At 42.0% G+C, this 15284-nt stretch overlaps 1 protein-coding gene and 1 long non-coding RNA gene across 5 annotated transcripts; both read left to right on the top strand.

The window, feature by feature from the left end:
- Positions 1–3556: 3556 nt before the first annotated feature.
- On the top strand, positions 3557–6899 carry LOC102719687 (FT-interacting protein 1). Its single transcript, XM_015838440.2, has 2 exons — positions 3557–4019; positions 4103–6899. Exon 2 carries the CDS (start codon positions 4122–4124, stop codon positions 6561–6563), a length of 2442 nt encoding a protein of 813 aa, XP_015693926.2. The 5' UTR covers positions 3557–4019; positions 4103–4121; the 3' UTR covers positions 6564–6899.
- Positions 6900–12418: 5519 nt separating this feature from the next.
- On the top strand, positions 12419–14741 carry LOC102723061. Of its 4 annotated transcripts, XR_005812072.1 has the most exons (9): positions 12863–12873; positions 13191–13257; positions 13371–13425; positions 13541–13689; positions 13853–13918; positions 14021–14088; positions 14171–14249; positions 14332–14372; positions 14487–14741. It is a non-coding gene; the product is annotated as an uncharacterized LOC102723061 (long non-coding RNA). The 4 variants fall into 4 exon arrangements; XR_423621.2 differs by lacking the exon at positions 13853–13918; XR_005812070.1 differs by lacking the exon at positions 13853–13918 and having other exon boundaries at positions 14021–14249.
- Positions 14742–15284: the final 543 nt, after the last annotated feature.

Here is a 15284-nt window from a genome sequence, read left to right as displayed (position 1 = left end):
GCATTTAATATTTTATTTTGGATATGAGAGGTAACCTTTATCCTTTCTCGTCCCTTCAACCAAACAAAAAACAGATCCAACCAATCCCATCTCATCCCTTCCACCAAACAAAAAAAAGAGTCCAACCCATCCATCCAACCAAACAGAAAAATGGAACCAACTCATCCTATAATTTAGGGATAGAGCCAACCTAACCGACCTTGTCCACGAACCAAACACATCTTTACACGCGCAAGAGAAAGACGAAGTCATATATGGAAGCCTGATTACCAGCTGGTGGAATATTTGGAAAGAACGAATTAAATGGAAGAATATTTCAGAAATTGTTTGCAGGATGAACTCCTGCCGTTCTACTGAAAAATTCCGCGTTTGCTGCATCCCAGTCTTGTTCAACCCTGCAGGCACGGCGTCTCTGTCCAGTGCGCGAGGGTGTACGTGAGGTTATGGCATGGCATCGTCAACTGCCACAGCGAGGAGAAGCTAGAGATTTACAGGACGAAGAGGGTTTTTGAGAAATATTACTGTTTTAACGGAAAATCGTAAAATTGAAGGCCGTCTGCTGAAAATCGTAAAATTAGTGGCCTTCGGACGATGGGTATCCGATAGGACCCTATCAAACAGCAAAAGTGCGACAGGGGGCCTATCAAACACCTAACGTTCGACTGAGCACACCACTTGACATGGAGCGGCTTGTTGAAGGCCTGTCGACTGCAGAAGGCCGATTAGGCCCTCCCATCTCCCTGTCAACATGCAGAAGGACGATAGGTCCTCCCCCACCTTTCTATCGACATGCAGGAGGACGATAGGCACTTGTCTAGGCCCTGACGGACAGGGGTAGTTCGACAGGGCCTGTCAACTCGCGGTCGTTCGATCGGGTGCCCAGTCGACTGCTGGTCGTTCGATATGACCCCTATCGAACTGCGGTAGTTCAACGTGCTGCTAATTTTGCGATTTCGTGTGGACGTCCACTAATTTTGTGATTTTGCATTAAAATAATAGTATTTCTTAAAAAAATTTCACAAAGAGGTAAGTATAGTAGTATATCTCGCGTATCTATAAAATTATAATGGTATGTTCTAATTTCAGAAATTGTAACAACGTATTCCAGAACAAGCAAATTGGTAATAGCATGGCTCCAATTAACCCTATTTTCATCTATAGCTTGATCATCGGTCACTATCTCATAATTTTCAGTATTCACCTGTTATTCCATAAGGCGGTGATGTGTATAACAAAACAGAAACAAAGCATTAAGATCCTGTTATAGATCTTACCAAAATCTACATCTTTAGTATCTTATCTCCAACGGAGGTTATTTGTATGACAAATCTAAGATTTTATAGTATTATATTTGAGATTTGGTAATGAATATTTGGACCTCTAAATAATTTTAAATTAAAACTTTGGCAACTACAAAGTTGTAAACCTTGTCGAGCTCTATAATTTTTATATATAATTTGAATCAACCTAACTTCTTATGACAAGTTTAAAAATTATAAAAACAAAGTTTAAAAATTATAAAAACAATATGTATTGAACTATATAGGAAATTTTGCATTTAGATCAGAATGGGTCTAAATGCAAAATTTTTCTACCATTGGTTACTACGTCATATTTAGTTATTTGCCGCCCTATAAGAGGATATTTTGTTTTTGAAAAGAAAACACCCCCATAAAGGGTGTTTGGTGTATATTTTTGCAAATGTTGAAAAGGAAATATATCTATGTAATATTTTTAAAAATAATATATAAACAAATAATTCGAATTATTTCCATGTACTATTGGGCCACGGATATACGCATGCTCGTTCACAGGATTCCTCAAGTGAAAGCCCAAATCAATCAGTCCGACCTGTGAACAATTTCAGTGGGCTAGTTTGGAGTTGCAGATGGGTCTATTGAGGTGAGAAGTTAATTTTGATCCTTTTTTTTTTGGTCTTTACATTCTTTGAGAATATGATGAGATGTATCATATGTTCTAGGGTAAAGTCTGATACAATACTATATACTTCTTCACATAGCATTAATTTTCTTTTTTAATCGTAGTTTGTTTTCTAGCATTTGTTTTTCAGTCATATTAAATTACATGTGGCGTATAGCCTTTCCTCCAGTTCATTACTTCCTGCCCTCTAAAAAGACTCTTCATGCACTGCCACATCTAAAATATTTTTGCTGATGAAGAAGAGGATCTCTGACCAAATTAACCTAGCTACTTACTGTCTTCTTGAGATTATAGAACAATTATGTACCATATAATCATCTTCACATATCCAGATTACATGTGATCAGGGGGCTTAATTTGGGCTCTTAATCCACATTACTTTTCCCCCATGGTTTCATGCTGATATTGCCGGTGAGGCGAGAGAATATATTCGCTGCTGACTTTTTGACACATTTGCTGGCCAGTTGATGCATGTTTGGAATAAAGGCAACTTCCGTCTGCTTGTTTCTTAAGCTTATTTTGCAATGCATCTCATGTCTGCTGTGCTGTAGTGGCATTCCAGAGTTTTTCGCTTGTGAATCGGCAGCTAATTAAGAAGTAAGAACATATAGTAGTATGTGTATTGTTATCTAGCAGAAATGGATTATAACCCTTCCAAGATGTCCCAATACATGCTTTTACTCCTAAATAGTAATCCGTCTGTTTTTTAGCTTTCGTTTGACCAACCATTCGTCTTATTTTAAAAAATAATACAAGTATATATAAAAAGTTATGATTAAGGTATTTTTAATGATAAAAATGTAACAACAAAACAATAAAAATAATCTTTTTAATAAGAGACGAATGCTCAAATGTTATATCCAAAAGTCAACGACATCATTTATCTGAAAACTAATGCAGCAGTCCAAAATCCTTAAGAAAGATAATATCATAACAGTATATAGTATAACAGCATTTAACACACCATGCACAAAATTTCATGTCTAAACTCTTTCTGAAAAAAACAAGAAAATAAAATATGAAGTTGGTTGTGGATGTTGTCAAATTTTGCCCATAATTTCCAGCTGGAAATTCAATGAGTCAAAAATGAACTTTGCAACAGTGGAAAGAAACATCACTTTGTGAACGCTTTTTTGGCCCTCACAGCCGATGTTTTTTTTAACAATAAAGGCGCATCACAGTGTCACTAAGCCGGAAATTACCTCGGAATATCTCACCGGTGTTTCCACACGCTGTGCAAGGTTCCTTGCCCCAAATCAAAGCTTTCCTAAAGTTGATGACAAGAAGAAGGAAGAAAAAAAAACTAAGGTTATACAACCTCCGTTACTAAATATATAACACCATTGATATTTATTGTTAAATATACTTTTATGCATATCTAGAGCTTTACATATTTGATAAAAAAATTAAATAAAACGAATAGCCAAACGTGTATAAAAAAGTCAACGACGTTAAACATTTAGGGACGGGGAATAGCTAGCTATAAACAAAGCCCACACCACAACCCAAAGAATCGATTCTCCCATTGATCAATCAATCGATCGAGCTCTTTATTTACCACTCACAAACATCTTTTAATCCCCTTTCAACACATGATCGATCGATCGATCTTTTTGATCAGACTAAAGTTCAGAACCCTCTCCATCGATCCCTCTGTTTCTTCTTTCTTGCCATGGCTGCCTATTCTGGCTCAAACTAAAGTTGAGAACCCTAGAGAGAGGCAGTGTTGGCTAATTGGCAGCTTGCTTTGGTTAGCTTCCATTAATTGGAGAGAAGAGTGAGCTTAGCTGTAGTGTATAGCACACACTGACACGTCCATGTACATGCATGCACACAGCAAATTAAAGGCCTAGCTAGCTAGCCGTCGACGTATACCTTCCTTGTCGCCGGGGTCACCGTGCCGAGGCGACGTCGGAGTGGCCGCTTTGCTTGCCGGCGAGGCCACCTCCCGGATGCTCGACCGACCGACCATGGCTGGCCGTGCAGTGACGACCTGAAACAAAAGGCGACAAGCTGCTCGATCAGTTCGTCACTAGCTAGCTTGCTTCTTCTCGCCATTGGAAAGCTTGGAACACGCGGTGAGATGATCAGTGCAGAGCTTTGTGTGAATTTTTCATGGAGTTTCTTTTTTCTTTCTGGTGTTTGATCGATGGAGTTGCAGGTAGAGAGAGAGCGAGAGGATGACGATGACAGGGGGGCACCATGACGCGCACCACGAGGATTTCCAGCTCAAGGACACGAACCCGCTGCTGGGGGAGCAGTGGCCGAAGGGCGCGGCGGCGGTGCCGGCGCGGCCGGGCGGCGGCATCGCCGGGTGGCTGGGGATGGAGAAGCCGTCGAGCACGTACGACCTGGTGGAGCAGATGTTCTTCCTGTACGTGCGCGTGGTGAAGGCGAAGGACCTGCCGCCCAACCCCATCACCGGCGCCGCCATGGATCCGTACGTGGAGGTGAAGCTGGGCAACTACAAGGGCACGACGAAGCACTACGACCGGCGAGCCAACCCGGAGTGGGATCAGGTGTTCGCCTTCTCCAAGTCGAGGGTGCAGTCCAACGTCCTGGAGGTGTACCTCAAGGACAAGGAGATGCTGGGCCGCGACGACTACGTCGGCAAGGTGGTGTTCGACCTCGCCGAGGTGCCGACGAGGGTGCCGCCGGACAGCCCGCTGGCGCCGCAGTGGTACCGGCTCGAGGACCGGCGAGGGGAGGGCGGGAAGGTGAGGGGGGAGCTCATGCTGGCCGTGTGGATCGGGACGCAGGCCGACGAGGCGTTCCCGGAGGCGTGGCACTCCGACGCCGCCACCGTCCGCGGCGAGGGCGTCGCCAGCGTGCGGTCCAAGGCGTACGTGTCGCCGAAGCTGTGGTACCTCCGCGTCAACGTGATCGAGGCGCAGGACGTGCAGCCGCAGGCGAGGGGCCGCGCGCCGGAGGTGTTCGTGAAGGCGCAGGTCGGGAACCAGATCCTCAAGACGTCGGTGGTGGCGGCGCCGACGCTGAACCCGCGGTGGAACGAGGACCTGGTGTTCGTCGTCGCCGAGCCGTTCGAGGAGCAGCTGGTGCTGACGGTGGAGGACCGGGTGACGCCGCGCAAGGACGACCTCCTCGGCCGCGCCGCGCTGCCGCTCACGCTCTTCGAGAAGCGGCTGGACCACCGGCCGTTCGTCCAGTCGCGGTGGTTCGACCTCGAGAAGTTCGGCATCGGCGGCGCCATCGAGGGCGAGACTCGGCGGGAGCTCCGGTTCGCCAGCCGCGTCCACGTCCGCGCCTGCCTCGAGGGCGCCTACCACGTCATGGACGAGTCCACCATGTACATCAGCGACACCCGCCCCACGGCGAGGCAGCTCTGGAAGCCGCCCGTCGGCGTGCTCGAGGTCGGCATCCTCTCCGCCGCCGGCCTGCAGCCGATGAAGAACCGCGACGGCCGCGGCACCACCGACGCCTACTGCGTCGCCAAGTACGGCCAGAAGTGGGTGCGCACGCGCACCATGCTCGGCACCTTCGGCCCCACATGGAACGAGCAGTACACCTGGGAGGTGTTCGACCCGTGCACCGTCATCACCATCGGCGTCTTCGACAACAACCACCTCGGGAACGGCGGCAACGGCAACGGGAACAACGGCGGCGGCGCGCCGCCGGCGAGGGACGCCCGCATCGGCAAGATCCGCATCCGCCTCTCGACGCTGGAGACCGACCGCGTGTACACGCACGCGTACCCGCTGATCGTGCTGCAGCCGTCGGGGGTGAAGAAGATGGGCGAGCTCCGGCTCGCCGTGCGGTTCACCTGCCTGTCGCTGATGAACATGGTGCACCTCTACACGCAGCCGCTGCTCCCGAGGATGCACTACCTCCACCCGTTCACGGTGACGCAGCTGGACGCGCTCCGGTACCAGGCGATGGGGATCGTGGCGGCGCGGCTGGGGCGCGCGGAGCCGCCGCTGCGGCGGGAGGTGGTGGAGTACATGCTCGACGTGGAGTCCCACATGTGGAGCATGCGGAGGAGCAAGGCGAACTTCTTCCGCGCCGTGTCGCTCTTCTCCGGCGCGGCGGCGGCGGCGCGGTGGTTCAACGACGTGTGCCACTGGAAGAACGTGGCGACGACGGCGCTGGTGCACATCCTGCTGCTCATCCTCGTCTGGTACCCGGAGCTGATCCTCCCCACGGTGTTCCTCTACATGTTCCTGATCGGGCTGTGGAACTACCGGCGGCGGCCGCGCCACCCGCCGCACATGGACACGAAGATGTCGTGGGCGGAGGCGGTGCACCCTGACGAGCTCGACGAGGAGTTCGACACGTTCCCGACGTCGAGGCAGCAGGACGTCGTGTACATGCGGTACGACCGGCTGCGGAGCGTCGCCGGCAGGATCCAGACGGTGGTCGGCGACATGGCGACGCAGGGGGAGCGGCTGCAGTCGCTGCTCAGCTGGCGCGACCCGAGGGCGACCTGCCTCTTCGTCATCTTCTGCCTCGTCGCCGCCGTCGTGCTCTACGTCACGCCGTTCCGCGTCGTGGCGCTCGTCGCCGGCCTCTACCTGCTCCGCCACCCGCGCTTCCGGACCAGGCTGCCGGCCGTGCCCAGCAACTTCTTCCGCCGCCTACCGTCGCGGGCGGACAGCATGCTCTGACCAACCCACCCAGCATCTTCAAAGTTTTCAAATTTTCAGTCGAATTACATGAGATTTCGTTTGCTTTTATCAGTTTGCTGATGAACGTGCACGTACGTTATAAGTTTGGACGCTTGAGATTTGAGAAATTCCCCTCCATGTAAACTATGTTTGTCTCAAGGATGGTAATAAGTTCATGCCTGAAAGGACCTCGTGATGGCAGATAGGAAAATTGTTTTTAGCAAAACTCATCGTAGCCAGAAAAAAGTTAGTCATTTGTTACGTAGAAAAAAGCATAATGGAGTTATTTTTAAAATTGATTTTGAGAAGGCTTATGACAAGGTTAATTGGTCTTTTGTGCAGCAAATACTTCGAATGAAAGGCTTTTCACTACAATTGTGTCAATGGGTTGCTTCTTTTATTCAAGGTGGTCATGTTGCAATCAAAGTTAATGATCAAATTGGACCTAATTTTCAAACAAAAAAGGGGTTGAGACAAGGTGATCATTTATCTCCGATTTTTTTAATATAGTAGTGGATATGCTTGCTATTTTAATTAAACGGGCAAAAGAAAATGAACAGGTACTAGTTGTTGTTCCTCATCTTATTGAGGATGGTTTATCTATTTTGCAATACGCAGATGATACTTTAATTTTTATGGACCATGATATTGACAAAGCGAAAAATATGAAATTGATCTTAAATGTCTTTGCTCAATTGTCTGGACTAAAAATTAATTATCATAAAAGTGAACTTTTTCTGTTTTGAAGAGGCTAAGGTCAATGAGAATTTCTACTCTAATTTGTTCGGTTGTAAGCTAGGCAATCTCCCTATGAGGTATCTTGGAATTCCAATGCATTTGAGAAAATTAAGGAATTCTGATTGGAAGCATATTGAGGAAAGAATGGAGAGAAAACTTAGTAGCTGGAAAGGAAAGTTGTTATCAGTAGGTGAGAGGTTGGTGTTGATTAATTCTGTTCTTTCAAGTTTAGTTATGTTTATGGCATCATTTTTTGAGATCCCAAAAGGAGTTATTCAGAAAATGGATTTTTATAGATCTCCTTTCTTTTGGCAAAATGACAGTCATAAGAAAAAAATACAGGCTAGCTAGATAGAATTTGTTATGTTAACCAAAGGAACAAGGGGGTTTAGGAATACATAACTTAGAATTACAAAATAGATGTCTGTTGAGTAAGTGGCTTTTTAGACTTATTAATGAGGATGACGTTTGGCAAAACTTACTAAGACGAAAGTATCTTAAAAATCAAACAATAACAGGTGTGGTAAAAAAATTTGGTGATTCCCATTTCTGGTCAGGTCTTATGAAAGTGAAAGACTCTTTCCTTGCTATGGGATCTTTTGCTGTCAATAATGGCTCACAACTTAGATTTTGGGAGGATACATGGATTGGAAATAGACCTTTAAAAAATCAGTATCCATATTTATATAATACCATTCAGAAAAGAAATGATTCTATTGCAACTGTTATTTTGATTGTTCCATTAAATGTATCTTTTTGAAGACATTTGTTTGGTAACAATCGACTGTTGGGGTATAACTTAGTTGCAAGAATTGTACATGTCAATTTAAACAATGGCACTGATGTGTTTAGATGGAACCTGCATCAAAATGGAAAATTTTCGGTTCACTCCATGTATTCTGCCTTAATAAACTATGGTCATTCTTTTAGGAATAAAGGCACGTGAAAGTTGAAATTACCTCTTAAGATAAAAGTATTTTTATGGTACTTATTTAAGGGTGTAGTTTTGGCAAAAGACAACTTAGCTAAGAGAAACTGGGATGGTAGTTTGAAGTGTTGCTTTTGTATGCACAATGAATCTATCCAACATCTGTTCTTTGATTGTCATTATGCCAAATTTATATGGGGATGTGTTTTTATATCTTTAGGGTTAAGAGCATCATTTAGTTTTGACGATTTAGGAGGAAACTGGTTGAGTGGAAAGAGTGTGGAGATTAAAAATTTGATGTTAATAGGAGCATCTGCAATTTGTTGGGCTCTTTGGCTAAGTAGGAATAAGGTGATTTTTGACAAATCCCTTCCAAAAACATATTTGCAGGTTCTTTTCAGAACGACGTATTTGTTGCGGTGGTGGGCAATCCTACAAAAGCATGAAGAGAACAAAGAAACTATCTCTATTGCGTGTCAGAAGTTGAAGATTTTGGCTATGCAGGTGTTTGGACACTTTGGCTAGAGATTTAGCAATAGAATTGAGTAATGCTTTACTCTAGTGATCCTCGTTGTTTCTCTTTTGTCCGATGGACTTTTAGATTTATGTATGGGCCAAATTTATGCATGTTAGGGATCTATAAACTTTGTAATAAGTGGTCGTAGCTTTTTGAAGTCAAGGCTAGATTTTTTTAATCCATTATTAAAAAAAAAGACTCTTTGTGAAACCTTGCTGAGTTTTGGTTGGGAGAAAGCTGTAACTTCATCTCGCAACTGGTTGTGAGTGAGTATATTAATTTTGAGTAATATATTTTCTTTTCCCCGAAAAAAAAAAGAAAACTGTGATCCCTTCACGTAAGCAGGTCCTCATAAAGGGGTCTTTTTACATTATATCTTTCACTGTGGGCGGTACATATGGCGATTTTTTTTATTTTTAACCTTTTAAATAAATAATTTTATTACTAAATATCGAAGAAAAATATTTTCAGTGTATAAACCTTTCAGCCACATCATTATTGGTGGCGTGACAAGACAAGTTGTCACGCAAGTTGGCTTGCGTAGTAGGCTTAACACGCCACCGACACTGGCGTTGTCTATACCAGTGTTATTGGCGTGGCAAGCCTACCATACACCATACACTCTGCATGACAGCGTTATCCTGTTACTCTAGTGTTGGTGGCATGGTCAAAAGATTTATATGGTAAAAGTATTTTCTTTTGAGGTTTAGTAATAATAAAACAATGTGTTATAACAACATTAAATGTTATTGAGATAACAAGACTTATACCTCACTTTACATGAATAAACTAAAGATTAATTTAGTGCTAATTGAATATTTTAACCTTTATTTTAAGGATCTCTGGTCAAGGTCATTACACAGTCCATGTTCCTTAAATAAGTTGGGAGAAAAAAATCATTTGGTTGGTTAGCTTTTAGGCATATACTATGGGCACATTCGCAACTGCATATCACCGTCGTACCCTAGTCTTACAATTAACAGTGTACTACAGTATTCGGAAACACGTACGTACGTCCTACCTTCTTCCCAACTGAAATAAGGTCCACGAAAAGCTTAGACTGAATCACGGGCAAACTCCGAAGTTTGGATTTTGGAAAGTACTTTCGTTCTTATTTGTTCCATCTCATAGCAGCTGCAACTAATATTACAACTTCGTCCTAACGAGCTATATTGCCGAAGTAGAGTTGGTACACTAACTTAACTCCAAAATTGATAAAAATTTATATGATTTGTCGAGAATCGAAGATGTCTTAAACAAGGCATGAGACCAATACTTAAAAAAAGGCAGTAGATATAAGAAAGATAAACCCATACTCGGTAAAAAAAGACTTCCTTTCCAGTAAGTCAACAAGTTGACGACCAATATAGGTTTCACGTTACCATAACATAAGAAGTCTTGCTGATAAGGTGACCTTGCTCAACTTTAATGTGTGTGCTATAATTGTTTATATACTAAGTACTTTGAAATATATATATATATATAGAGAAAAAAATTCCAAGCATATTCACTAACTTGGGGCGCCTCACATGCAGAGAAACTTTTCAACATCCCGGCAAACAACTTTGATGTTATTAGAGAGGAGATAGCACGTTTTTCATACTCAATGACGTCAGAGCATCCAACTAGATATCTAGAACACAATAGTACCTAGCTCGTCAGTTAATTATTGAAAATGTTGCAATGCTTGTGAATGACATTTTATTTTTCCCATGGTTGAATATTAATTTATGTATATATTCCACGTAAAACATTTTGGTACATACTTGCAATGCTGATTATGTATATATTTGTTCCAATTTATAGCTCAATTTTGCAGGTTTTGATGCATATCAGCGGGAATAGGGTGTGAATGGATGTGCTCTGACTATATGTATATTTGTTCTAATATGTTTATGACTGAATATATGTAATTTAAATCATAAAATGACTGTGATGGCTTATGTGAATATGGATATGAAAGTTTAATTTTCTGAAATACTAGGAATGGGGGTGTTGGGAGGGGATATATATATATATATGCAGTGGACATGGCTAGCAAAGGCTTGACGCTAGCAAAAAATATTTTTTTTTGTTAACGTACTCATCGGTAACGGGCGTCTAGTAAAGCCCGATAGAGACATATAGATAACCTCATTTCACTAGAACGGAATCGGTTATCTCTAACGGACGTAAAGTGCATCTCTATCGAGCATGACTCCCGTCACTAAAATAAGGTCAGTGATATGAGAAAATATCTCAATCATGTATCCGACCGTCACATATGGCATTCATCTTAATTGGGCCTAGATTATTGCCCGTCACAGATGACTCTCATCTCTGACGGACCAAAATTATGGCCCGTCACAGATGATTATAATCCAAAAAAAAAATTGTCATATGTGTGCCTTTTTGGTGGTCATCTCTGACGGACATTTGGTTAGCCGTGTGTCTTCCCAGTAGGTCACTTATCAAGAAATTGCTTTAGGCCAAGCACGCTTAACCTCATAGTTCCTTTGAATATTGCTTCTGAGAAAGAAATTGTTATTTGTTAGTATGAGTATTTAATTAATCCTATTAACTCCTGTGCCAGGATGTCACATTCTCCCCAATTCATATATATTCATTCACAAACACAATCATCAATATATTTAACACAACCACATTCATACAAATTTTACTTTGGTATTTTTGCTAGATAAAATTTTTTGAACAATTTGAATTTGAATTTAAAATATGACAACTTTAAACAATATTTTTCAAATACTAAATGATCTCAACTGAAAAAGTCATCAACAACAAAGTTATATAACTCATCAATATATATAACTCTTATTTTGTTCATTTTTCTATACAACATGTTTTTGAACAGTTTGAATTTGAATTTGAAAATATGACTGCTTCAAACAACATTTTAAAATACTAAATGATTTCAATTAAAAAAGTCATCAAATATAACTCATCAAGATTATAACTTTTATTTTGGTTATTTCTTCATCCAATAAAGTGGTAGCAACATTGTTTATAAAATTCACATATGTCTCATTTGATTTATAAACTATAACACAAATATGTCAATTTTATGAACAATATTACTAACACTTTGTCGGATGAAGAAATGACCAAAATAAAAGTTATAGATCTTGATGAGTTATACATCTTTGTTGTTGATGACCTTTTTAGTTGAAATCATTTAGTATTTACAAATGTTGTTTGAAGTTATCGTATTTTTAAATTCAAATTCAAACTATTTTAAAAAAAGATATATAAAAATGATCAAAATAAAAGTTATAAATCTTGATGAGTTATAAAACTTCGTTGTTGATAACCTTTTAGTTGAAATCATTTAGTATTTGAAAATGTTGTTTTGAAGTGATATATTTTCAAATTTAAATTCAAATTATTCAAAAAACATTATATAGAAAATTGACCAAAATAAAAGTTATAAATCTTCGAAAGTTATACAAGTTTGTTGTTAATAATTTTTTCATTTGAAATCATTTAGTATTTAAAAATATCATTTGAAGTTGTTACATTTAAAAGTAGTCATATGTGACGGGCCATAATTTAGGCCCATCAGTCTGATGAGGGTTATCTGTGAGACTGTGACAGGCCATAATCTAGACCCGATTGAGATGACCGTTATATCTTATGACGGATCCATCGAGGCGGCGGCTGCTGGGCGTAGGGTTCAGGCTGCCGGAGGCGGCCGTTGCGACGGGTTCGGCCGGATCGATGACGGATCCAGCTGAGAAGGGTGCAGATCCGGTGATGCCGGTCGTGCATCTGGGAGCCTACGGTCGTTGTTTGCGACGGCGGCCTTGACTGGACTTTCGTTGCCACGGCATGCCGGCCCCTCGCCGTGCTCACGTCGCCCTTTTTTCGTTCGCCGTCTGATCGTTCGTTTGTGGCCTGATGCGTTGCTCTCTCTCAGTTTTCCCTCTCTGCCTCCGCGAGCTCTCGGGGAGCCGCGCCGCACGAGCACCGAGCAGCCAAGGACTTGGCGTCGCTCCTGGAAGCGTACCGCCGCGATCGGCGCGCCCTCCTCGGCTTCATCCTCTCCACCGTCGGCGGCCGCGCCGTCGACCTCTCCCGCGTGGACCTCGACGCCGTCAGCGCCGACTACGCCCTTGACTGCGTCGCCTCCGGTGAGCCGCTCTCTTCCCTCGACTAAGTGGTTGTGCTCAGGTGGAGCCATTTGGAATGGGCAAATCTGATGGTCGGTTGTTTGCTACTCCCTCGCCTAAATGATTGATTTTTTTATACATGGTTTGACTACTCGTTTTATTCAAAAAATTTGCATAATTATTAATTATTTTTATGTTATTTCATTTATTGTTAAATATACTTTTGTTCGTAATAACTTTATATATTTAAAAAAAAATTGAATAAGATGAATAGTTATAAAAAAGTCAAACGCCGTCAAATATTTAAGTACGGAGGTAGTATTATTTTTGTTTGAAAGAGGCGTGCAGTTTGACGCCTCAGCAGCCACCGTGAGGTATTTTGACGAGAGGAGATACTCGATCATGGTATTAGTGTTACTCATCACTCCAAGTTCCCTTTTCTATTTTAGCTCCAACTGATTTGACACACTGGCCAAATGTTTGATGATTTCTACTTGGGGGATGCTGAGTATGACCAGGAGACCCCTGAGAACCTCAACTTCGCTATGAACTTCACCGAGAAAGCTCTGTGCTGTGAGTCCCCTCCTCAGTATGACATACACTGTAATCTCTTGACCATTACATGTGCTGCAATTGATTCATGATCTCGATGCATATTTACGACTGTCTGCTCTGCTCCCTGGGCCAGATCATGATTCAGCTGTAGGTGGCCAACAAGAGCGAAGCCTCAATCTCTCTTGAGGACAACGACACTGTTATTGTCGCCTCTGACTACGCTCAAGAGGCCTCCTCACATCTTCAGACTTGGTATCCATTAACTTCTTTCGGCTTACTAAGGTAATACTACCTTTTATTTTTTTTATGAATTGTTTCCAACAAATCGGTCCCTGGATATGTATGATACAACTATTGTTTGTTCTTACTGTCTCACTGTAATTGTCAGTATCTGTTATATTTAAAGAAAGATGACTTCTTTCTGCTTTGCAACCTGTGAGGCCAGGTGCCATAATATTTGTTCGGCAAGGTTTCTTCACGGGCAGTTGTGTGGATTTGGCTATTGATTTTTGTTAGTATCATTGTGTTGAGCATCTCAAATCTTCAATTTGGTTCTTTTAGTGTTATGATCTATAAGCGCATTTATTGTACTGCATTTTCTTTCAATGTTCAGGCAACAGCTGAGAAAAAAAAAGGGAGAACCTCCCCAGATTGCATCGTTTGATGAACTATCTCCTTCTGGTACCCAGGACAAGATAATTAATACTTATCTCTGCTTTCAACCAAAAACTATAAACACTGACAAGATAAACTATGCTACAAGGCAAAGGCACCCACAATAGCAGTAGAAGATACTCCATCAGCATCCCCATCATCGCCTACCAAAAACATTCCCCAAAAAGGTATATTCTTCTATCTTTACTCAGTTACAACAACTTTCTGGTCTACCAAAAATACAGGTGAACTGTATCCTGAACAAAACAGGTCTGCAGCCTCTGCCTCAGCTGCTAAGAAACTATTGAAAGGTGATAGTCAGTACAAGCACAAGTTACATAATTAATCAGATCAATTCTATCTATCATAGGACACATAGTTCAATACATATTGCTAATCCATATTTTTCTTTGCTCTTTATCTAGCGGATGAAGAAGGAAACAACATGCAACACAGTACTGCCCCTTTTGGTTATATATGTCCAGGATGGCATCAGTATGCACAACTAGCCTTAGAAGCAACACTATTTGTTTACAACCTTTGCATTATGGCCAGTAATGTAAATAGCTGCTATCATATATATGGCGTTTGGTTCCTAGAATCCTTTTGCTTTACACAAAACTGCAATCCAGACTATTACAAGCACTTATGGTTAAAATCCTATAAGCCTTAATTATTATTACTCTGGATGTCTACTACTTTTCTATGCTCCTTATTTCAGGGTAAGCATATGCCATGAAAAAATGCATGAGGTAACTCTCAGCCAACTATTGTTGCCAATCTGGGATGAGCTACATTTTTTTGGCTACATTACTGTTGTTATGGAAACATGGAAAGGTATTAGGCTAGGGTACATATTTGTTGCTAATCTGGGATGAACTACCTTTTTCCCCAGTTAAATTCATGTCTAGCAACATAAGCTTTGTAGATATTTGATCTTAGTCAATCCTATTGAATAGTGCTATTTTGCCTTAATTTTCCTTTCTTATCTTTTGGAATAGCATAGCTTCACTTTCCTAATTATTTTCTACAATAATATAACATGTGTTTGTAAATCACCCTTAGGTGCTGCATTTTGATCACAATCAAAATCTGTCAGCTCCAACCAGTGCCAAAAAATATCACTGTTGCTTCGCCTAATTGCTTCCTTTCTTGGGGTTCATTTATAATTGTCTGCAAAATGGTTTATAGTACATCAGCTCTGTAAGACGAGTGCTATATAA

Source organism: Oryza brachyantha, chromosome 6 (genome assembly GCF_000231095.2).
Source record: "Oryza brachyantha chromosome 6, ObraRS2, whole genome shotgun sequence".
In the NCBI taxonomy this organism is placed as follows: domain Eukaryota; kingdom Viridiplantae; phylum Streptophyta; class Magnoliopsida; order Poales; family Poaceae; genus Oryza; species Oryza brachyantha.
This window is presented reverse-complemented; position numbering and strand designations above follow the sequence as displayed.

What these genes read in the sequence shown, in the direction of transcription:
- LOC102719687 (XM_015838440.2), top strand. Translation starts at nt 4,122, where the DNA reads ATGACGATGACAGGGGGGCACCATGACGCGCACCACGAGGATTTCCAG.